The sequence below is a fragment of the Engraulis encrasicolus genome, chromosome 3 (genome assembly GCF_034702125.1).
Source record: "Engraulis encrasicolus isolate BLACKSEA-1 chromosome 3, IST_EnEncr_1.0, whole genome shotgun sequence".
Classification (NCBI taxonomy): Eukaryota; Metazoa; Chordata; class Actinopteri; order Clupeiformes; family Engraulidae; genus Engraulis; species Engraulis encrasicolus.
Window position 1 is genome coordinate 31966889 of NC_085859.1, and position 25300 is coordinate 31992188.

General features: G+C 43.4%; 2 protein-coding genes across 2 annotated transcripts in view; one reads left to right on the top strand and one right to left on the bottom strand.

Moving 5' to 3' along the window:
* Positions 1-449: 449 nt before the first annotated feature.
* si:dkey-193c22.1 (uncharacterized protein LOC567837 homolog) lies at positions 450-5944 on the bottom strand. The gene is made up of 10 exons (XM_063194434.1): positions 5846-5944; positions 5637-5679; positions 5011-5144; positions 3567-3716; positions 3103-3223; positions 2728-2934; positions 2491-2574; positions 1729-1870; positions 1354-1516; positions 450-923 (listed from the first exon to the last, which is right to left on the bottom strand). Exons 3-10 carry the CDS (start codon positions 5037-5039, stop codon positions 689-691), a joined length of 1131 nt encoding a protein of 376 aa, XP_063050504.1. The 5' UTR covers positions 5040-5144; positions 5637-5679; positions 5846-5944; the 3' UTR covers positions 450-688.
* Positions 5945-6790: 846 nt separating this feature from the next.
* Positions 6791-25300, top strand: part of cspg4ba (chondroitin sulfate proteoglycan 4ba) — a 46843-nt gene continuing 28333 nt past the window's right edge. Inside the window, exons 1-4 of the mRNA XM_063195220.1 lie at positions 6791-7037; positions 16045-16208; positions 19447-23025; positions 25012-25251. Of these exons, the coding sequence (XP_063051290.1) occupies positions 6974-7037; positions 16045-16208; positions 19447-23025; positions 25012-25251 (4047 nt within the window). The 5' untranslated portion in view covers positions 6791-6973. The remainder of the gene's footprint in view (positions 7038-16044; positions 16209-19446; positions 23026-25011; positions 25252-25300) is intronic.

The window sequence follows — 25300 nt, forward strand, 5'->3', positions numbered from 1 at the left end:
CAGCTCCCTTGGGGTGCCATCGGGGACTGCCCCCTTGCACAGGTGAGGCATGAAAGCAACATCGTTGTGTGCAGTGTGCAGTGAACACTTGTGTGCTGTGGAGTGCTGTATCACAATGACTAGAACTATGGGAGTTGGAGTTTCCCAGTTGGGCTTTCCCTTTCAACTTTAAAAACACTGCAATAATATACATGCGGATTTTTAAAAATATATTCACAGCATGGAACACAACATGGCACAATGGCTTTAAATCCCTTGAATAGTTGAGTAGTCGGCACTGATTTCATTCTTACCTGGAGACCATAGAGAACAAATCCAGCTTTAAGAAAAAGGATATTGCAGGAGTATGCATAACTAATGAAATAGTTAGGTTTCAAGATCCATCCTGTCTGCATTCTCTGGTCTTAAAGCTCAACATCAACAGTGAACCCAAGAAGAGAAACGACATCCATCTTTATACAATTAATTTATTAGTTCAGTAGTAACTTATTGTATTCAAACATGTGAGGAAAGCTCTCAACAGAGAATACCTTACAACTGTTCAACTGCAAGAGAAAGATTTGTAACAAAATGTCCAATGTAATACTACACAGTGTAGAAAATCAGGTAGTTTTGAAAAAGTGGTCAGAATGTCAGAAAATGACAGCAATTAAGCACTTGGTCGTTTTTTATTGTAGGAACGAATGGCTCAGCATTTTTCCATAAATTTACTGTACTCCTGTTTGATACAGCCATATATGGTGTGGTAGAAATGTCTGTCTGGTGCCATCAGGTCAGTGGCCATCTCTGTGTGGTCCATTTTAGGCAGAAGGTAAAGAGATGCCTTCAAAGAGAGGGACGTCAGGAGTTCGGAAAATCTCACAGACGACTCCAAAGGGACTATAATGTCATAGGTTCCATGCAGCAAGCCAAAAGGCGGAATTCTAGAAAAATAAATCCAAAGGGTCCTTCAAATTCAAATTATTTGGTGTCACAAGTACATTACACATACAACAACTGTCAAGATTAATGCAGCCCGGCAATCCCACTAACTTTGCTGAAAAAGCTTACCTACATCATAACAAGATTAGCTATGACATTACAGAGTCTGACGTAACCGATTAAAAAATGGTTATTACCATTCTGGTGATAATACGTTTATAACAGAGAATCTGCATGAAACCGCACACCGATGAGCTCCCATTTAAGCCATTTTATTTTGTGACGTTTCGGGCCACCCTAAGGGCCTGGGTGGCCCGAAACGTCACAAAATAAAATGGCTTAAATGGGAGCTCATCGGTGTGCGTTTTTTCTTCACTACCTCTGCATGAAAGGGTTAAAATATTCATTGAGATAGTACTACCTTATCCTTACCTCTTAATTTTTTCTTCATCGAGTTTCTTAATACGATGAGTGGGTGAGTAATACGGGAAGTTTTCCACGCCATTCATGGCTTTGTGCATTGTTGAGACATACTCAATGGCTCGATTTTGTTCATGTTGATAGTGGTCCAAGATGTTGTAAACTCCACTTAAACCTAAAAGAAAATACAAGAAAAATAAAGACTTGAACCCAAAAAAAGCATGGCTCGCAGCTGTTTTTCTAAAAGGAGCTCAATTTAATACAGTGCATCAAATGTCCAAAATGAAGTGATGTAGTCAAGAAAATGTGGCCTATAGACCAAATCTACCATTATATGGGGAACCTTGTAATGGTTAAGTCTGGGAACCCATGGTCTATAGTACTTACCCAGAATGCCTTTGATGGCTGAGGTAATGTCTGTTTGCTTGGTGGTCTCAATCCCGATCTCCTCTGCACCGCTGATCAGGAAGAGGGTAGTCAGAGCGCATAGGTGAGCACCCGCAGAGTGGCCAATTAAAACAATGTTGTCCTGAGGGCAGACAATGCAACATTTCAGTATGGAGGCACATAAAACATGAAACATAATGATGAAAAAAGTTGTTCCACCATAAGATTATAGTTGTAGACTATTCTTTTGGGAGCTTGAAGACATTTCGTCTCTTCAACTGAAACACGTATTCAGTAAGGGTCTTCACAGACATTAAAACACTCACAATTTTGTAAATGAGTCTTGTGAAAATTACATATTTTACTTCTTGATTCAACACTTAGGACCTCCGCACATTCGCTCCGACAGCACCGCGGAACACTTTCGCTTCTGACACAATTCTGACCCCCAAACCCAATTTCACACGAACATAGCATGGATAGTCAATGGGTGGCTCAGACAAAATAGAACTCGCCTCTAATCGCTTGCCGTCATCCGCGAATGTCCGCGGACATCTGCGCCGGTGTGCGGGGTTGTATTGACAACAATGGAATCGAACTTTGACGGAGCAGTGCTCCGCTCTTTGTCGGAGCCGATGTGCGGAGGCCCGTAGGGTTTAGCATAGACATCCATTCTTTTGCTACTGTTGCTTATCCTATGCCTAAGAATAGGCAGTACCAGTATGTAGCTGAGGTATAACAATAACACACGACAAATACTACCTTGTCAATGTTGAACAGATGGCCTTTCTCCCTTGCCCATAGCAAGCAGTCCGCTATGTCCTCAACCATATTTAACACATTCCCCTGAAAAAAGCACAGGATTACATGTTGTATATGGTCATACGTATCTCCCCTAAATATCTTCAAACAGGATAAAGATTTGATTCCTTGTGACCAAAACATCAATGTCAGCATTTATAAATACAACATTCAAAAGCAATTCTTCCGCGTCTTTACCTTGGGAAAGGTGGCGTAATCTGGACAAACCACAGTGGCATTGAGTTCCTTAGCCATCTGAATAGCAAGCAGACAGTACGTGCTTCTTTCTCCTGATCCCCATGCGCCACCGTACACAAACACCACCAGAGGCATGAGTTTGTACTGTTCTGTGTCTGGAGAGTGGTACAAGTCCAACTTCATGCCCCTACGACCAAACGTGATATCCTGGAAAAGAATGCGGAGCATAAGTCTGACTGATGAGTGTCTTTGATGAAAAAATGTGGTAAAAATGATGACGTGATTCATATTTTTACTTGTTTATGCTTGTTGTATACTGTATTTAATTCCCCTCTCAGTGACTCATGTCAGTGACTAGGGCCTGGACCTGCTTACTTTCACACAATGCTTGTTATTGTCCACATTTTTGTACCAGGACTTCCACTGGAAATAGAGCCTTCCATACTGTAGGTATTTCAACATCTCCAGTACTGCTCTGGTTATGCAGTATATGCGCCTAGAGAGAGAGAGAGAGAGAGAGAGAGAGAGAGAGAGAGAGAGAAAATAAAATACTATTGCATGATTCTAGGATCATTCACATTTCTATTTTCTGAAAGTGACAATGATGCAAGTCCACAAAGGGAAAATCCTGTGATTGGCTCTGCCATGGATTCTACCTTTGAAATACTTCCTGAGTGACAATAAATTCAACAGTATCGGTACCCATGTTGCATGGTTATGTGATTGGATCAAAGGAATATACAGTTTAATGATGCATGTGGTTGGTATAATGTCAAAAAGTAAGAATACTTTTAACGGTGTGAATGAAAGAATAGAGTATTAGTAACTGTATAATTTACCTGGGCTTCAGACCTTCAATGTATTTCTTGTAACCTGGTTTGTTTGGCCATCCATACAACCACTGGGCGACAAGGGAAATGCCATATGGAATGCCAACAAATAAGGTACCAACAGCCACAGGCAGAGAAACATGGTATTTCAGCGTCAACCTACAGAACAAAACAGAACACTTAAGTTAAGGTAAGCGTACCCATTAAGCCCACCAAAATCTAAATTTCTTTATTTTTCAGTCATCTTCACATAATTTTTTTGTGAAATGATTTGTTAAATAGTAAGATTTACCTCTCTTCTCAATGTTCGTCACTGAGTTGATGAATATTTCAAAGTACAACATGGAGATTTTTTAGTAGAAAAGTGAAAAGTCTGAGTGTGTTGTGTTCCAAATAAGCTCATATAGTTATTTCTCTATCAAAATACCTGGTGAGGTGTGTAAGTTGAGTTTAAACAGTGTAGCCTACATGGCATAAATGGTTTCAGACCAAATTGTTCTTCCAAAACGTAAGATTTGCTCAAAAAACAATGCAGAAAACCTAATTAAATATTACGGCAACTCTTACTTCATATACTTCATAAAATACTTAATCCAAACAGAGAAATTAATTTTTTGTTATTGATTATTGTTAGTTCATTACATTACGCCTTTTTAACCTACAACTTGAGATTGTACAGCACTTTTTAATGTTCCTCAAAGGCCTTTTTGGTTAGCATGCATGCCAGTTTGCATGCATTTCAATAGGGTGTACCATTTAAGCCCACCTAGTACCCATTAAGCCCGCCAATACAAAAAGCTATTTTATGGAAATAATCAGCTCCCCAAAACATTTCATGATACATTTCTTTAAAGATCAATGCCAAACAAACTGGCATATGCTTAGAATTCATACCTAACCACTTTAAGTCTTACGGTAGAGTAAGATAAAGATGGTGTGTGGTTGTATCAAGAGAATAGCGGAGTTTGCTCGCTCATAAAACACATCTTTCCATTTGAAGGGAATTGCTATAATTTAGCAAAACACTGCATGTATATATATAAAAAGCATTACATTTACCTCTTAGTTAACTAAATATGAAAGTATTTTCAAAACATTTGACTGAAACTAGCTGAAATTCTATGATTTCTGACATGTCCCAAAACAGCGAAGTTTTGAAGCGACTTCTTGTGAGTAGTCCTAAGACTGGATTCACTTGGACGGGGATAACTCACCGATAAAAAATGTGATTTGTTTGCAATAAAAACATTTTGTCAGTTACTAAACCCTTTAATTGGATAGGGTGATGAACAACAAAATCCAACTTTTCCCTTTCTTTAAATTGACCTCAAAGTTGAAAGTGGGCTTAAAGGGTACATGGGCTTATTGGGTACACTTACCTTACATCTGTAAAAATGATGATAGCAATATGTTGATTTGTAAAGAAACTTCAAGACATGCCATTTGCACTCACATTGTTGGTATGTAGGTGTTAATTGCCATGGAGGCGGCTCACACTTGGAATATTGGAGTACTGAACTTCTTTTTGACCTTGACAGGTCAACGTAGCTTTTACCAGGTGTTTTTCATTGCGGGTATGTCTTCACCCTATACATAAAACTGAAATTTAATTATTGAGGTTTCCACATCAGGATTAATGCAGTAATTGCGACTTAATTAGACACATGCACATCAGCGCGAGCCATCGCGCAGAACAACTTAGCAAAGTGCATTACGCCCTCTGCAGTTCAAAAGCAGCTGTGGCATTTGCTGCTGTGCCATTAGGTAATATTATTACCCCTTTGTACTGAAGGATACAGTATACCGGCTTACACTCACATGCACTGGATTACTTGCACTTTAATGCAAAAAAATGCAATGGCTTCCCCATTGCTCTGCGTACAAGAGTGCGTAATACAGTGGGCTGTTCAATAGTAGTAATAGTACAATAACAGATCTAGGACTAGGCCCCCCAAACAACAATATTGACAATACAGAATGCGGTAGTTTGCTAGAGATCTCACCACTGGCCATGGACAAAGGCAGTGGTCACAGTTACCCTTTAAAAGGTCAAGCGTTAAATAGCCTACAACAACTTACCCTGAGATGCTAGCAAGAATATTCTCGAAAAGTGGAGAAGTGGCTGCCGGTCAGAAAACACAATTGTACGCTAACGTTAAATGTCAAGGTTGAATTGTGTCCAGCTACAGCTGGAGTAGCCTGCACTGCTCTTCACACCGTATTGTTATTTACAAAGCCTGAACATGTACATTTATGCGCTTCGTTTCTCGTAATGTTAGAATACATACATTGGATGCCATTTAAATAGGTGAATGCTGGAATAACGACATTCCTGCAGCAGGTACAGAAAAACCGGTGGCAAGTGGCGACGCAGCAGATGTCTTCCTGGTTGCGGTCGCTCCGGAAATTACAGCTTCTGATTGGTGTAGATCATTTGAAGGCGGGGCTACACTGTAAATAACATTTTCGCACAGTAAATTCTATGCATGTCATCAACAGGATGAACGTTACTCCTCTCTCCTACCCATACCTACCGTCTCTGATATGATGTGACATGTGACAGATGTGTAAGGAACTTGAAGTGGTCACGATTTTTAAATAACATAATTACCTAATGCCGGTAAACCATGAGCAGATTCAAAATAAAACCAAAATGACCTGATGCTTTTGGCCTCACTGCATAATGCTTTTATGCAGTAGCCTACAACATCTTGATCATATGGACAGATGGAGTCAGGGACTGCAGATGTAAGACTGAAGCTAACCCTGGTACAGTGCATGAAATTGCAGCAGTTATGTTTTAATTGTATTATATGGTAGGTCTAGCATTTATGCATTCATGCATATTATATGGTCCCTAAACTGAACATTTTAATTGAATTGACAGATCACTAAAGTAGTATTTTTGATATTTACTTTTAAACCTAGTGCTACAGAGATTCATTACACCAGCTCTTGCGCCCGTAAAACTTGTAATTCAGATGATGGATGTGTCTCCCAAATGGCTTGCAAAAAAAAAAGTAGGCTGAGTGAAATAAAACAACAGCTGCAACCTGGGTAGCTGCAGATTGGACAGCAGACGGCACAATAGAAAGTGATCAAGATTTGCGGGTTTTGTCAATATTTATTAAGAATAATAATTATTTTTACTTGGGCCCCTTTGTGGGATCTTGAATTAGTGTTATTTGTGAAAGCAGGCTGTCTCAAACCGTGACAAGGCTGAGAGGAGGGGGCGCGTGAAGGCGGAGCTCGAGCAAGCTACACTGCTCCTCTCTCTGTGTGAAGCCGAGAAAAGGTTCAGACTTCCCAAAGTAGTGTCCGATTGCGCTGGAGTCCCACATAGCTCCAGAAAAACAGTAAATATGTATACATAGTCGGCGGTTACTCTGTGGGACATAAAACAAATCTGCTTAAAGATGAAGTCGAAGACCGTGTTTCTCTGTACGCTTGCATGTTTCATGATCGGGCTGACAAATGGAGGTAAGAAACTTACAGAACTTATCGCAACAAATAGCAACAACACAGCAATTGCCGGCTAGGTCAAATGGAAAGTTTGTTTGCTGCGAAGATGTTGTGTTACACGAGTTGAATGTTTTTCCCCTGTATTTGGTAGTTTAACCTATGAGACTATAGCCCTTAAAAACAGCATGCGGCGGCGCCTACTTCACAAAAATCTTGGCACGCATAACAATGGCTGAACAGCCCATAGAAATCACTGCCAAGGGTACCTCCAACGAAAGCTGATTTATATGTTCCGCCTTTTCTCATAGTTATTCCACTGAAGCGTTGTTATTAGGCCCTATGGCTTGTCATTAACGTTTTGACCACCACAGTGCAGCCTATGCCCACAGAACTATCCCTAACAGGAATAGTCAAATGATAGTAGGCCCTATGTTAGTGGTTTAATTGCCAGCTATCACATATTGATTTCCCCATAGGTCAAGTGTATTTTGGCGATTTGGAAATGACCAAGACTGCTCCCATTTTAATAAACATAGCATACAAATGTAATAACATAATTGTAATCACTCAAGAATGAATCTTGAATAAGTCATTGATTAATCCCTTTAATCCTATTCCTGGCATTACATTAATATGGATAGGCCTATGGGGGCATTCAATATATCTTGTGTTAGATGTGTGATATGCAGCATGTCTCTTACATACTCTGATTCTAGTCACCTTCCTTGACCTAAAATAGCCCTATTTACTAAACACATGCTTTGGATAAATAAATAGGGTGTTATTGATTTATTGACTCTTTCAATATTCAGAATGACATAGGCTACTTGCCTCTTTTTTGTCCACTCATGTCTCAAGTAGACGCATCATACTTTGATCAAACTTTGATTTTTGAAGGTAACCTCATGATTCAATATAAACAAACTATTCTAATTCAATTTCAACAAACATAGAACATCACATTTTAGATAGTCACATTTTGGCCACATAAGATGATTTTCCAGACTCTGTGTGTCATGTAACAGTTCCTATCCACCCCAGTGACAAATTATAGACAGGCACACAGTGTCACACCGTGTTTTAAACCAAAGTCGTCATATTGGACAAGAGATTTCACGTCGAAGCACAATATGCTTAGGGGTATATTGACCGCCAGACTTGTCACATTGAATAATTCTGAGCGCCTTGCTGAGGACTGTTGGCTGTGTTCACTACGGTAGGGTTAAAGGCCAAAAGGATATTTTTTTTCCCTTAGATCAGAACTTGAACAGGGCTGGTGTGCCTTGAATGTTTGATTCTTGTTCTGCACATGAAGCCTTTCGGTGCAGAATGGAATCTCCTGTGATCTGAATGACTATTTGCTGGAACTACATCATAGCAACATTGCAATAACATTTTCGAAAGTCCTAAGCAACCGATTAAGGCTTGGCCATTATCCTTTTGGTGAAAACAAAAACAAAGTGCTGCTGATAGAGGCTCTGCATGCAAGGGTTAAAACACGGGTTCTACATCAAAGGCATTACTTTAGCAGGAATCCCTCAAGAGCCCCTCTCTAGTGTGTTGTCTTCACTGGCTCAATTACAGTGTGCACTGCACTGCGTGGCCTGGCCTGGCATGTCAGCAACTGGCCTCCCTCCACTAGTATAGGGCACAGTGCACTTTCATCCCTCCACGCCACCATGGCCGCCCTTCTCCGTCAAGTGCATTTTTCTCATGCTTCTCCTGCAGCTGAACAACACACACTGGCACACCATCTTTCACAGCACACACACAGTTCAAAGCCAGGGTCAAGTACAGTACCAGATAGGGGAGGAAGACACCCCCCCCCCCCTCCTCACCCTCGTCCCTCTGTCCCTAGGGGAAAGATGACAGCTATTATTCATTCACTCACATTCCAAGCAAGGTGGAAGATGGTCAAGACATGATATGTAGCACTCATATATTTGTCCTGGTAGGAAACAACTATGTAAACGACCGTAAATTAGAAGAAGATGCATTGAGGATTACCGGTACATGACAGGCAGCCAGGACAGGAGATGTCATCCACAGCCCCGAAGGAAAGATCTACATGATCAAAGAGAACTACAAGCTGATGCATCAGAGATTGGTGATCGGTAGCCAAGGCATAGCCAAGGCATTCAGGAGATCGGTAGCCAAGGCATGCAGGAGATGCAGTATCATGCATAGTCCTCCTCACCTGATAGGAAATATATATTATGTATTGGAAACAACTATGCCAGTGAATAACAAGACTGACAACAGCATGACAGATAGCCAAGCATGAAAAGGCATAGACCTACAGACTAGAGTAATAGGAATCAAGTATTAATGGAAATCAACTTAAAGGGGTATGCCACTATTTTGGGGCTTAATACAGTTAAAATCGTTGGCTGGTGTTTATAAAGGTGGTAAAGTGTCTTATTTTTCATGTTAAGCGTTGTCTTGCTTTAAGACAAGTTAAAAGAGGGATTATGTCGCTAAGCTAGTGAAAGTCAATGTATCCGTGTAGCAATGTAGCATGCTACATGGATCCATTGACTTTCACTAGCTTAGCTACATATTCCCTCTTTTAACTTGTCTTAAAGAAAGACAACGGCTTACATGAAAAATAAGACACTTTACCACCTTTATAAACACCAGCCAACGATTTTAACTGTATTAAGCCCCAAAATAGTGGCATACCCCTTTAATGTCAATAATTAACCATGTTATGCATTGATAACTCCATGATAGTTGATGTTATAAAATGCCACAAGTCTGAGTTTGAGTGCTAGTGTCTCAGTCACTTGCAGTGTCAGTTTCAGCTGAGCTCCTTCACAAGCATTTTCATCCATCACCTTTGAGGCTTTCTCTGTCGTCTCTGTTTCTGTTTCTGTTTCTCACTATTTCTGTCTTTTTCTCCCTGTTTCTCTCTGTCTCTCTGTCTCTGTCTCTGTCTCAGTCTCTCTCTCTCTGTCTCTTTCTGTTTCTGTTTCTCTCGCTCGCTCTCTCTCTCTCTCTCTCTCTCTCTCTCTCTCTCACTCTCTCACTCTCTCTCTCTCTCGATGGACGTGTGCATGCACCTTGGTGACAACCGGCTCTCATGTCAAGGCGGTGGCATCCCAAGTCTGCTGCTCTCCTCTTCAAATGGGATTTTCATTTCATGCGTCATCACATGTATTTGTCAAGCGAGCCATGAGAAAAAAAGGGTTATTGAGATAGTTAGGAGGAGTATAGACAGGCCCGTGTGTATATGATCCATATGCAAATGGAAGAGGTCATCTTTGCCTGTGGGCCATGTAAGTGTAAATCTTGATATTTCCCTCGGTTGGTGACTCCATTGGCTTAATTTATTGCATAAGAGCAAATGAGGCCACAGTACTACAGAGACAGCAAAGGAAGGGAGGACTAAGAAGGAAGGAAGCAAAAAGATGCCATGCTGCTATGTAGGGGTGTAAATAATAATTGAAATGTATCGATACATCGCAATATAATCTGACGATTGAATCGAATTGCATCGTATCGTGGAGCATTCTTAAGTATCGAAAATAATCCAATCGTATCGCAGTGAATAATAAGATATCGATATTGAATCGTATCGTCATGGAGGCTGTGATTTACACCCCTACTGCTATGGCAATGAATGTAGTGCATGTCTAATGCCAATAACACAGCACAGATCACTATGATTCACCCTGACATCATGTTTAATTTTTCACAACATTGTCATGTGTACAACATGGAGTACAACATCTCTCTCCCAAGTCCCTTTGTCTTTCCATAAATATTTGAATAAATCCTGGCAATCTGCCATGCCAAGTATTACAATTTGAATCTGTATAGGTGTACATTGTCTACTACACTATGACAGATAAGAGTGTAAGTTATTTCTGTAGCTTCTCCAGCATTGTGTGTGTGTGTGCGTGCGTGCATGTGCATGTGTGTGTGTGTGTGTGTGTGTGTGTGTGTGTGTGTGTGTGTGTGTGTGTGTTTGTGTGTGTGTGTGTGTGTGTGTGTGTGCGTGCGTGCATGTGCATGTGTGTGTGTATGTTGGCTTTAAATTGGAACATCTGTTTATTTGTTTTTCCCTCGCTTATGTGTGTAACTTTGAGCTCTATTTATGTTTATGTTGACACGGTTGTTCAAAGTCTCAAACAAGTCAGGAAGTCCATAGTCTGTTTTAGCTATTAGCCTAATTATTTACACCAAAAGTCAATAGGTGTCAGTCTGGCTGTAGCCTCCAGCATTCTGATTGATGCCTGTTTGTCTAGACAGGGGGTTTAGTTGACATGTGCATCAGTCCGTTCAAATATCTTCATAAGCCCATCATAGACGATGCCAACTGCCTGCCATGCAGTCTCCATATGACGGCGCATGTTCATACCTGCACTTCACTACTGTACGATTCCGGCATATTGTTAATCTGCCTTCATGCAACAGGCATAATCTTGTTGAATCCCTGCACACTTACGTTTTTATGTGGAAATTCTGGAATGCATTGTATGGCTTGAGCTTTTGTTTGTTTATTATTATAGCGTGTGCTTTTTTAAAATTATCATTGACCTTTAACTGTTTTCAGTAGTATGCCTAAAACTTAAAGGTGCAATGTGTAATACTTTCAGCAGTTTCTTTCCAGAATTCATTCTGCTCATTCACAAATGTTACCTTTATCACGAAAACCTACCACCACAAATCAAAATGCACTTTTCATACTTGAAAAAGTGGGTCTTCTCCCTGTCCGAATTTTTGAATTTCCAGAGATGGACATTTTTAGCTGCAAGACTTACTGTACTTTGGTCATACTAGTAAATATTACTTTATGGTTTCGTAAATATTCCTGATATTCCTAAAATATCAAATTTAGCAATAGGCAGCACAATTGTAATAATGAGCAGCATAGTTGCAATTCAAACTCTGGCCACCATCCTACACAGTGCACCTCTACTAAGATCAAGGCTGTGTGACATTTTAAGTGTAAAAAATAAAACCCAGGGTCATCAAGAGGCTTCATTAGCGTGAAGGATGGGTTTGTTTACGAGGCTCCCCATCAGGTTCACGTAGGTGTCTCTGCGTACTAGGACATACCACTTTGTTGTGCGGCCGGGGTGTAATTTGTCCAGTAGATTAGAAAGTAGACATTAGGGGTTACCCGCTAATCTGGTGGTTTTTAACCCCATTTAGGCAGGCCGGGCGAGGGCCTCTGTGTCTCTACATCTCTGCAGATGAGAAAGCAGGGTGCATTAGTGTAAATTACAGAGTAATGCGGGCCGGCACGGCGAGAGACAGAGCTAGAGAGACAGAGGGAGAGAGAGAGATAGAATGAGAGAGCAGAGAGAAGTAGAAAACAGCTGCGTCCAGGCTCTCTCGGTGACCGGCCTGGGCCAGACAATGTGCCGTTGTCACAGCCTGTAATGCTGCGAGTGAGAGGTGCTGTCAGGGCAAGGCATGCCAGCACACGCACCCCACACTGCACTGCACCCACACGCGCGCACACACACACACACACACACACACACACTCCACAGCAACTCACACCAGCCACTGGGGCGCCTCTGTGAATGAGAGAGAGAGATAAAATGAGAGGAAGTGAAAGAATAGAGGAAATACAACATGAAACCAGAGAAAGAAAGTGAGAAGAGAGTGGAAAATATTAAGATAAAGACAAATACGAGGAGGCACACCAGCGTGGACTGAGGAAGGGGAAGGATGGAGTGTATATAGCCAAGAGAGAGAGTACTATACTCTTAAGGGAGATTGTGATGTGATATTTACAGACTAGCAGGTCACCCGAAACCAGGCCTCTCATTCGTCGTCATCCTCGTCAGATTAACACTGCTGCGCGCCTTACAGCCAACAATGCCATTGTTTACAATACGGCCGCAGTAACGCCGCAAGTGCAGCAGCATATGCTATGGAGAGCTGCAGGGTACAGCGGAATCACCACGGCACACAGTGAAGAAAAATAAAATGCAGTTTTCAATCTACACTCAGAGTGTACTCTGGGACGAAATACAATCTCAATGTTAAATTGACTCTCTTAAGCGTTGAAATAACACTGCAAAATTTACTATGCCATGGAGGAATTAGAGTGTAAGCTTACACATTAAGATTTTCACTGTGAATTCAACTGAAAATATATGGTCCCATCCACTTTAAAATTCAACGGTTTGAGTGTCGAATTAACACAGAAAAGATTGAATTTAACCATATGGCTGCGCTTTATTGATTGAACAATGAAAGGGTTCATATCTTATACCCTAAATTGAATAGAGTCATATGTGCTCAGAATACTGTTGAATTAACACTGCAAATTACTATGCAGCAATAACAGCTGGCACATGAATATCTGTCGTACCACACGAAGCACATTTCACAGCAACTAATGACAATGGGAAATGAGATAGTAAAGAGAGGTTTTTGTGAGTTCGTCAGAGAGAAAAGTAATATGTTAAAATATGCAGCACAAAGAGTTTAATTCTCTCTTGCTCTGAATGTCAGCAGTTAAGTTTATTGCCCTTTTTGTCTTTTGACAGGTTGGCAAAGGAACAAGGTGGGAGAGGGGGATAGAGAGAGGAACAGAGAGAGAGAGAGACAGCAGAGACAGTGAGGAGGGAGAGGGAGAAAATAAGCAGCATAGCCGGGTCGAAGACGTCTTTGTCATTCAGTGTAACGGATATCTTTCGCCGACTGTAACTGCAAAAAACATGATTTTTAAATTGTTTCAAGTGAATGGATGACAGCCGAGGCTTTCATGAATTCCCTGTAATAATACAAAAATAAAAAGAGTCGTGTTTTTTACAGTTACAGTCAGCAGAAGGCATCCGTTACACGGAATGACAATGCCATTTTGCACGTTTTTGACCCAGCCACAGTTGAGTAGTTAGGGCAGATCTGTGCCAGGCACAGATAATACACACATGCACGCACAAACACACACACACACACACACACACACACACACACACACACACACACACACACACACACACACACACACACACACACAGTCTTAAACACACTCACACTCAAAGACTCAAGGTGTGAGGGGAATTTTATGCACGCTCAAGTCCAGACAGAAAGATAACAGAGCCACAAGCCCAGAGATGTTCACTCTATATAAAACGATAGCAGCACCATCATTTTTATTAAGAGATCATTTGTTGATATTACCGGTGATGGGTGTCAAGAACTTAGTGAGTGATTCAAGGAAGTATGACAGTATGCTCTCTAGATGATTGGGCTTGCATCATCCACGTTAAGTGGTACTTTCCAGCTCAGCTACCTCTGTGATGTTTTACAAGCAAGAGAGAGGAGGTGGAGGGGTGAGGAAAGCAGGGTGCTGGCCAAAGATATGGTGTTGAGGAAGAAATTTGTTCACGCCTACGGGGTATCACCTGCATTCCTGCCTCAGCCGAATCATAATAATCATTTTACGGCATGCAGTGTTTCCAAAACCACTGGTGGTCTACAATTAATCCCGCCACGTGATCTGTGGGCGGTTGTATTGAAAATTAATGTTTTTATGTTTCCTAATCCTACCTTTGTGCTTCTTTTGATTCCACTTCATGCTGTGGTGTCTTCTTTTCAGCGTTGTATGAAGTATCTCAAATGGATATTAGTGAAAGGAGAAGTGTATCCTCTAAAGTATCTTTTACTTTGCAACACTTATTTTACATACTTTATAGGCTACTACAAGTCTGAATTATGTTATCTTGCTGTATATAAGCTTAAGTTTGTGTGTTAATTATATTGTGTGTTTATTTTAATCATTGATCTTTAGCTGTAAAAGTAATATATCTTATGCTCTGTAATATTACAGCAATTTCACTTGTTCTACTATTATGACACTTTCTAAAGCTTGGCTGTGATGCTGTACGGATTCATGAAATTGCATAACCTTGTTAGCCTCCAAAAAAAGGGAGCGCAGGGGGCAGGGTCCTTGAGGTTTTTAAAAACATAAAAACACAGATGATCTGGAGAGATGCTCAGAGTAGTAAAAGTAAGGGGATCTTGCACTCCCTAGACTCCAGTGTCAAACGATTTCGACACACAGTGATGTGTCTGCAGGCATTATCACGATTTCCATAAATTTGAAGATTTACTGCCATCTTTGCCAAGGGTGCTTAGCCCCCGTCATCCGACATTACTTTTAAAATCGTTTCAGGGGCTGCTAACAAAGATCGTAAATAAACAAGATTTACGTATTAAGGTCTAAAAATACTGTCGACTCATCCCCAGCATTTTAGACTTGCCTTCTTTTATTTTGCTCACATTCATTCTCGCCTCATACCACCCACACACAGTGGCGTTTCCATGGCCCTGGAACAAGCATTTTTATTAAGTAGGACAACTTTCATCCCCATTTCCCCCCTCCTCATGGAAAAGTCAAGCAGTTCTGTAGAAAGGGGAGAGTGACTGTCATTCTTTTTGTATCCTTTTCTCCTTCTTTTTTTTGCTCTCCTTCCGGCCTGACTATCCGTCTTTTTTCCACTCCCTCGGTCCACAGCCGCCCTCTACAAAATGTAACCCTGCTAGCGTTGCCACTACTCCCCAAGTGTTGAATTAACACAACAAACTGTACTGTTTAGAAGGGGAGTTCTCATGCATTTTTTCTCCATTTCTTTCTTTGCTCCCCACGCCTTCTTTCCCTCCTTCTATCCTTCATCTTCCACTGCCCCAATCAAGATCCATCTATGGTGTTGGCTTTGTATTGCTGCTGCTATAATTTTAGAGACCACACCATTCCAGTACTTTAGTCATTACACTGGCTACCTGAGAGATTTAGAATTGAGTTTAAAACTCTTCTAATACTCTCTAAGTCAATAAATGGCTTAGGCCCTAAATATATTGTAGATGTGCTATAGCAATGTCATCCTAATAGATCTTTTATGTTTTGAATTAACACTCCAAACTGTACCATATAGGGTGTAAACATTCTTTTCTATCCTTTCCCCGTCCTTTTTTGCTCTCCGCTCCCTCCTTCCATCCTTCCCTCACTGTCTTCTGTATCTTTTCTTTTTTCCACTGCCCCGATCCTGACGCGCAGCCTCCTTCTACGGCGATGGTTTCGTGCAGCTGAGGGCGGTGGAGGCATCCAGCCGGAACGTTCTGCACGTCCGCTTCCGGACCTCCAGCACCGCAGGGCTGCTCTTCCTGGCCGCCGGGCAGACAGACTACCTCACTGTGGAGATGAACGACGCACGCCTGCAGGTGATACTCACACACGTGCACACACACACACACACACACACACACACACACGTGTATGCATGTACATACACACACATACACACACACGCTGACCTACAGACTACCTCTTTGTGGAACTGAACAACACACGTATGTAGGTGACACTCACTCACACATGCACGATTGCACGCATATGCATACGCTCACGCACACGCGTGCGCACACACACACACACACACACGCACGTTTATGCATGTACATACGCACACACACACTGACAGACAGACTACACCGTGGAGCCAAACGAAACACGTCTGCAGGTGACACTCACACACACACACATGATGCACGCATACACAATCTCACACAGGCGTATACACAGGTAACAGTCACACACACACACACACAGGCGCACGCACACACATAAACATTTACATAGACACCAGCTTAGAATATGTAGGTATATGCACAATGCAAACATTTTGTAAAAATTACGGCAACACTTTCATACTGACAATAAACACAAACACGTTCAATTCATATGCATACAAGCTTACAAACATATTCACGTGCATTTACTCATAATACAAACACAAACTTGTCTCACACATGAACTCACAATCACACTGAAAACACCCAGAATCCATAATATTTTAAACACGTGCAGACACTCATGGCTATGCGCCCACGCGCGCGCACACACACACACACACACACACACACACATACAGACCAGCCTCTAACATATGCACACACACACACACACACACACACACACACACACACACACACACACACACACACACAGACCAGCCTCTAGCACCAACACCACAGCCCTGTCTCAGACATGTACAACAGCCTCGTAAAAATAGCAACACATGTTGTCAAAGGGTTAAAAGAAGGTTAGCACTTCAGGGTTTACGTGTCTTCTTCTGCTCTGTGAGACAGAGAAGAAGAAGGAGAGAGACTGAAGAAGTGGGAAAGAGGGAGTGCTAGATGTAAAGAGGGAGAGAGAGAGAGAGAGAGAGAGAGGCAGACATACAGACAAGGAATGAGAGAGAGAGAGACTGGGAGCAAGAAACAGGTAGAGAGGGAGAAAGAAAAAAAGAGAGATAAAGAGAAGGAATGAGAGGGAATAGAGTGCAAAGACAGATTAACATTGAAGGACAGTGAGGAATAGAGAGATAAATTGGGGAGAGTGAGAGAGAGAGAGAAAGAGACAGACGAAATGAGAGAAATGGAAAGGTATACTAATATGTATTCTCTCCCCTGAATTTGCATAACTCTGCACTCCACCTGATTAAAGCTGCCAAGCGCACTCCGTCCAGTGAAGGGAAGGGACGGCCTGGCACTGCATGTCCCCAGCCTCCCTGCAGTGCCAGGCCGTGCCCATCCAGGCCTATTTGTGCCCAGGTGATGCCCACTTCGCTGCCAACCGTGGCCTCTCTCGGCCCAGCGAGCTTGAGCCGTGATGACATTGTGTACAGCAAGAGAAAAAACATTTATCGCTGGAAGAAGACCCTGACCACCACTGACCACGGCCCATATAAAGGTTGCTTGCTGCGGCTATGTCAGATGAGATCAACACAGTGGATTTGTACAGTAAGAGAGATGAATAGGGAAGGAGGGAGAGAGACATGGAGAGAAAGATGGGGAGTCACATACAGTAAACAAGCCCAAGAGATGGACTGAGATAGAAAAAGAGATAGACCAGGAGAGACAGCAAGAGAGAGATAGAGGCAGAGAGAAAGAGGAGAGAAACTGTAAGAAGATGGAAAGACAGACTGGGAGAAAGAGAAGAGAAAGAAAGGCTGGGGGGTTAGTAGTAAAGAGAGCAGAAGAAAGAGAGAGGCTTGCAGTGGTGCTTCTGTAGCTAGTTAGGAACAAATATTGCGTAAGGCCTCAGAGATGGATTTGGGACTGTATTTACACTAAATGTCACTTGTGTGGGCAACAGAAGATTTGGAGGTTATCCCGAGGCTATGGCAAAACTAGGCTTGTTGGAGGGAGAGGAGACCTCAGTGTTTGTGCGTATTATGTTATGCTTTAAGTGTGACGAGTTGAAAAATGCTTGGTTACAATCTTAGGTCACCAAACAAAAAACTAGTCCCCAGGCTAGGATGGATGGAATAACTGTAAAGGAGAGCTTCATGACATACCACCGTTTTCATTTCTTTTTTTCTTCTTCTACCATTTTCCTCTACTTCTTCTACTTAATTATTCTTCTCTCTCCTTCCCTTTGCCCTCTTGTTCTTCTGTCTTTACCTCTCCACCACTTCTCTCTCCTGATTTTTTTTATTGTTTTCTCTCTCTCTCTCTCTCTCTCTCTCTCTCTCTCTCTCTCTCTCTCTCTCTCTCTCTCTCTCTCTCTCTCTCTCTCTCTCTCTTTCTCTCTCTCTCTCATTCTTTTTTTCTTTATTTTTCTTCTCTGTCTCCTACTCTTTGCAAACATGCCAGTAAGTTCACTGCAAGCCTTGACAAGTTCAACCTCCCAGTGCAACTTCCACTCCGTACCACTCGAGACACAGTGACAGCCCCATCACCAGCTGAAAGACTGGAATATAATAAGTCCCCTGCACACATAGCCAAGGGCACTTAACCCCGTCCTCCACCACTGTATCACCCCTGTGACATCAGGCGAAAATACATGTATTCAAATGTATGCATGTATGCATCTATGGCTGCCACTGCCTCTTTTAATGCCACTGCTCATTTCAATTAAATGTGCAGTTTAATGTACTGTGTAATATGACACTTATTTTTAGTGCAAGGCAGAACTCTCATGAATAGTTAGTGACAGTTTTATGTAAATAAGTAAGCGCCGTTAGGCGTACATGGCTGGAGCCGGCCGTGGATTTACAGTGGTGTGACATGCAGTCCAATGAGACTGAATGTTGACTCTAGCACCATTTGTATACAGTACAAGATGGGCTCATACTGTTTTATTATTCACCGTAATTGTAAATAATATACAGTCATCTTCTTATTTTAGCATATTTATATTACTTTATATAACACTTTCACCATTTAATGTTTAAAGTCAAAATAGGCCTGCCATTTTTTTTGTTTCTTGTACAGGCAGGGCTCAGAAATGTTTATAGCTGAAGTTTTAGGATGACAATTTTGCCCCACTTTGTACTCACGTGTGTAACTATATTACACAAAATGTTTTGTGTTGAGAAATCCTGTATAACACAGTTAAAATAATTTCAATTCAACAAAAATTCTGATCTACATGTCTTTTTTTTCCCCAAATCAGGTGAGGCTGGACTTGGGTGCCGGGGAGAGAGTCCTGCTCTCGGACAAAGCCACTCAGCTCAACGACCTGGCCTGGCACACCCTGGAGCTTCTGCAGGAACGCTATAACGTCACGCTGACCGTGGACAACCACTCCCACACCAGCATGAAGATGCCTCGATCAGACCACGAGCTCAACATCCAGGACGGCTTCTTCGTCGGAGGCTCGGGGGGACTCGACAAGCTCTACCTGCCCGGCGACCTGACTGGGTTCCGCGGCTGCCTGGACGAGGTGCTGTTCAACGAGCACAACCTCCTCTCTTCTCTGAGGTCCTACTCTGGGCTGAAGAACGTTCACGAGGTGTCCCTGGGGTGCAGCCCCCAGTTTTTGGCCAGCGAAGACGATCCGATTAGCTTCTTCAGCTCCAGGGCCTACATGGCCCTCCCCGTGTGGACGTCACAGCACGAGTGGACGTTTGAGTGCTCGCTTCACACCTCAGCCAGCGACGGTATCGTCCTGTACAGCTCAGCTCGCCAGGGGGACTTTGTTTCACTGGAGATCCGCGAGGGTCTGTTGGTCGCCGTCATGGGCCGAGGCGGGTCTCAAACCGAGTTGCGCTCCCTGAGTTTCGTGAATGACAAGAAGTGGCACTACGTCAAGCTGCTCTTCACTGCGAACAGCCTGCAGTTGGCGGTGAATGACGAGGTGGTGAAGTCCAGCGTCGCTGCCAGTGCCAGAACTAAAAGCTTCCAGCCAAAGGGCCCGACATTTGTGGGCGGTGTGGATGACAGCACGCGCGTCGAGGTCAGGAAGGCGGGGCTGGTGTCGGTGTCAGGCAAGCGTGTCCGAGGTGGCTCCTTCAAAGGCTGCCTGAAGGACATCAAAGTCAATCAAGCAAGCGTCGGTCTGCCTCAGGCCCTCGTCACAAAAGACATCTCAGTTGGGTGTGAGCCAGAGAGAGAACCAGATCCAACCACTACATTAAGCCCCACCACTCGCCTCGCCCCCTCCTTCACCCACACACCTCCTCCGCTGCACATGTCAACGCTTGCCAAAGGCCTGGTGAAGAGGTACGGCAGCAACTTCCTGGCGCTCAGAGACCTGGTGGTGCCGGAGGGAGGCCGCGGCTCCCTGGAGTCCAAACACATCAAGGTGAACTTGGACTTCAAGAAGCTGGGCATCCGCCAGTCCCAGATCACGGTCCGCATCGAGGAGCAGCCTGTGCACGGGCAGCTGAGGCTGGACGTGGACGAGGAGCAGGAGGAGAACACCTTCGGCATGCTGGACCTGTGGCACGGCCGCGTCATGTACATCCACGGAGGCTCCGAGGACCCTCACGACTTCTTCATGTTTTCCGTCTTCTCCAGCAGCAGGAAGGAGGTGCCAGGCTACCTGAAGGGCAACAAGCTGCACCGGTTTAATATCACCGTGACGCCTACGAATGATGCGCCCGAGCTAAGCTTGCCGGAGGGAAACCTGTTCTCGTTGTTAGAGAACTCCAGGAAGCCTCTTACGACGGAGGTGCTGAAGGCCACGGACATCGACACCAACACCACTGATCTCGTGTACTCCGTCCTGGGAAACCTCAACGCGGCGTCTGGGTTCCTGGAGAACGAGGACAACCCAGGAGAGGTGGTGATGTCGTTTCCCCATGACACTCTGGAGCACGGGAAGATCAACTACGTCCACACCGGAGTGAAGAACTCCAGGATCGTGCTGAGGGTGAGCGACGGAGAGAAGGTCAGCAACACAGTAGTCCTCAGGGTTCTCGCCGTGCCCCTTGAGTACAAAATCGCCAACAACACGGGCACGAAGGTCGCGCAAGGTGAGGCGGTGGTGATTGGATCCACACAGCTTGCCGTCCAGACAAACGCTGTGAAACAGACGGTGGACATCCGCTACGATGTGACCGAGCCACCCCAGTTCGGGGAGCTGCAGAGGCTCCACTCCAGCGGAGAGTGGAAGCACACCAGCTCCTTCTCCCAGAGGCTCCTGGACAAGGATCGCCTGAGGTATGTGGGCACGTTTCGAGAGATCCAACCGGATGACCTGGGCGATCAGTTTAAGTGCACAGTCACCGTGGCAACAAGAGCTACTGAAGAGCTTGTGTTTCCAATCCAAGTCCAATGGATTAGGTATGATGTTGTAAGAAATGATAGACTGGAGATGGACAAGATAAGGAGAGTAGTGATTGATTCTGAGTATCTGTACGCTGAGGGGCAAGGAGTGACAATTCCAGAGGACAAACTATCTTTCAGAATACTGGCTCCACCAACAAAGGGAAAGCTTTTATTGAATAATGTGATGCTAGGACACAACTCTACATTCAGTCAAACAAATGTGACTGATGGAAAAGTTGAATACCAGCTGGTAGATAGGCCATTTGAAGACACGAGTGATTCGTTCAATTTTCATATTTTCACCAAACACTCTCACACATCCAGTTACACCTTCACTTTAGGTATCATGGCTGATGTCAACAATATTTTCATGAAGAACGAAGGTCTATCGCTCCTTGAAGGAGAGAGCAAACTTGTTACAAAAGAGGAGCTGTTCGCAGAGACCCTGAGCACCAAAGAAATGTATTACACCGTCAAGAAAGGTCCGAGGCATGGAAGACTGACCCGCATTAACACGTCCAACTCCACCTCAGACAACAGCAACATTCTGTCCTTTAGCAACGAGGACATACTCGGGGAACGGCTCATCTATATCCACGACGACAGTGAGACGACACACGACTCTTTCACATTCATGGCCTCCACCAGCCTCACACCAGACCCTTCGGCGTCTGAGGAGGACACCTACGTAGAGCCCAAGGAAGGAACCTTCAACATCTCCATCCAGTTGGTGAACGATGAGAAACCCATAAGGGTGGTGGATAAGGTCTTCCACGTGGTGCGTAATGGCCAGAAGCTCCTGACGCTCGAGCACCTCTGCTTCCACGATGCCGATTCGGACTTCAGCGACGGGCAGCTGGTGTTCACCCGGCGAGGCATCCCCATGGGGGACCTCGTCATGGCCAACGACACGTCTCACCGCTTGCATCAATTCAGGCAGGAGGACCTGGAGCATAAGCGAGTGCTGTTCACTCACCGCGGAGCCACACATGGACGCTTTGTGCTCTTCGTGTCGGACGGCAAGCACTACGTGTCCACTCTGCTGGACATCAGCGCCCAGGAGCCCTACCTCAGGGTGGGCAACAACACAGGCCTGTTGGTGCAGAAGGGGCACGAGAGGGCCATCAACACCACGACCTTCAGCGTCCTCACCAACCTCGACATTCGTGAAGACGACGAGGTCACGCTGTTGGTCAGCGAGACACCTAAACATGGCGGACTGTTCTGGAACCGGACGCGAGTCACGGTCTTCACGCAGGCCGAGCTGAAGCAGGGACTCGTGGCCTATCGCCATGACAACAGCAAAAACATGGCCGACTCGTTCGTCATCAAGGTGAAAGCAAAGGACCTAATTGTGGAAGCCACTGTGAAGGTCAAGGTGTACCTGGAAAGCCACCAGAGGCCCCCTGTCATCCTCAGTAACAAACCTGTGCTGGTGGAGGAGGGGAAGCCGGTTAAGATCGACAGCAGCACACTTGAGGTGAGAACAGTAGTCCCCTGACTAATGTTATGACTGTCTTTATGTAACAACACAACACGTTACATTTTAATTGAATTTTGAAAATGTACACTACCGTGGAAATATAATGTAAAGTACTCAACAGCCATTGGTGAAAAAAGGTTTGTTTACCCATAAAATTGGTTAAACTGGACAGAAGAGTGAAATCTAACCAAGCTCTTTCAGCCATTTATTACATAGAAATATGTGTTTTACTCAATTTTTCTACAGACATTTCTTTGGTTTATCAGAGAATGCATGGAACTATTGGAAAGCTCAGTGTCTGCCCTTTCCAATGGTAGGTGCATGACATTTGCTGAGTTGCCACCTCTTCCACAAATTCAAGTCAGAGTAGCTGCATGTTTTTCTAGCCATCAGAATGAACCTACTTATGAATGCACGATCCATTGTCTCAGTCATGTTTTAATGTATAAGCCAGTACCATACATCGTTGGAAAGTGTAGATTCTCCTCTTTCAAATGATATGTATATCATCCGGCATTGTATGGATCGACAGGAGCAGACATCAACTTTTGCATGCATGGGGCTCATAGAGCTCATTGGGCTATTCTGGACCTCATCTCATCCCGGGAATGAATTTGTAGATCCGCAACTGGCTATTATTAATGCCAAGGTGTCACTTTGATTAGTACACCTGACTAGACACTACATTAGTAAAGGGACACTTTGATTAGTCAAAAGTTTTGGTCTATTTTATGCATCGTATATCCATTCAACAGTTACGTTTTCCCAATATCAAATTGCTTATTTGTTGCATGCATCAATTTCAGGGAACTCTATAACTCTATACACTGATTTTATACCAGAACGGAAATTAAAACGGAACAAGCTAAACTGTCAGAAAGAAGTATTGTGGGAGGAAAGTGTGGTGACCCCAGACTTTTGACCGGTAGTGTACATACAATTTTTATAAAAATATACATATTCGACTCACTATTCTGTCTTATCCATTATGTGAAGTAGACATGTGGGTGGCTAGGATTCTAGCAATAAAAGTGACAGATAATTTTACACAGCTTTTAGAAAATAGTCATATGCTTTCACTTCCTGCCCAGTTGTTCCCAGTAGCTCTCCTTAATATGATTGATAGTTTGTACTCATTTTTACTACCTTAGATTTATGGGTACATCTGTTTTTTTCTCTCTTAAGCACCGGTTTGTAGCCATTTTGGTGAGGTGTGACTCGCTAGTTAGAGGTGAAAAAATGCACTGTGGGGTTGAATACCCACCAATACTCAAACTACAAAGCATTCCCCTGAGTGTGTAGAAAAATTCAAGATAAGTAAAAAGCATTCATGTCATTTTCATATTTTTTTTTAAAAGTCAAAAATTCAGATTCTATATTTACCCACACATTTGTGGTTACATTTGTAAATTTGTATGTCCTATTTTGTCTGTTGCTGTGTGTTATTTCTATCTAAGTGTAATTGAATGTAGTGACAAAAAATACATTGTGGTTAAAAACCCACCAACTCTTAAAGGTACACTGTGCAGGAAATGGTCAAAAAAGGTATTGCAACTATGCTGCTCATTGAAACTGTGTCGCCTATTGCCAAATTTGACCTTCTCATGAAAATGTACTAAGTACTAAACAAATACTTTCTAGTATGGCACAAGTACAGTCATTTTTGCAGCTTAAAATGGCTATTTCTGGAAATTCAAAATGGCAGACCATGGAGAAGATCCCCCTTTTCATGCATGAAAAGTGCAATTTTTCCAGTCATAATACTTACAATTTGATGGTGGTGATAAATATTCATGAAAAAGGTAACATTATTGAATGGGCAGCATGAATTCTGGAAATAAAGAACTAAAAATCTCAAACACTGTCCCTTTAAGCTACAAAGCATTCTCATGGAGTGCATAGAATAATGCAGGAATGAATAGACTGAAAGCATTATTACTGTATTATTAAAAGTGTTTTGGTATTACATTTCAATAATTTCAGGTTTCTCATGAGGACAACCTTCCGTCGGAGATCGTCTTCACGGTGGCGGCCGGTCCATCTCACGGCTTCCTGCGGCGTTTCACGGATGGCGAGGAGCGTTACGTGGGCACGGCGGAGCACCCGCTGGTCACCTTCACCCAAGAGGACGTTGACGAGGGCAACCTGCAGTACGTCCACCTGGGGGATGGGCATCAACTGGACGACTGGATCACCCTGCAGGCCAGCAACGGGGTCACGGAGGTCAGTGGCACTGACTAACGTTTACATGAGACATTTAACTCCGACTTAA

Bases quoted from the DNA above. Each gene is read 5' to 3' on its own strand.
- si:dkey-193c22.1 (XM_063194434.1), bottom strand. From the start codon at position 5,039: ATGGCAATTAACACCTACATACCAACAAT. The intron at 3,224-3,566 runs GTAAATTATACA...CTCTCTCTCTAG, and splicing joins ATTGAAGGTCTGAAGCCCAG to GCGCATATACTGCATAACCA. The intron at 2,575-2,727 runs GTAAAGACGCGG...TGCTTTTTTCAG, and splicing joins ATTACGCCACCTTTCCCAAG to GGGAATGTGTTAAATATGGT.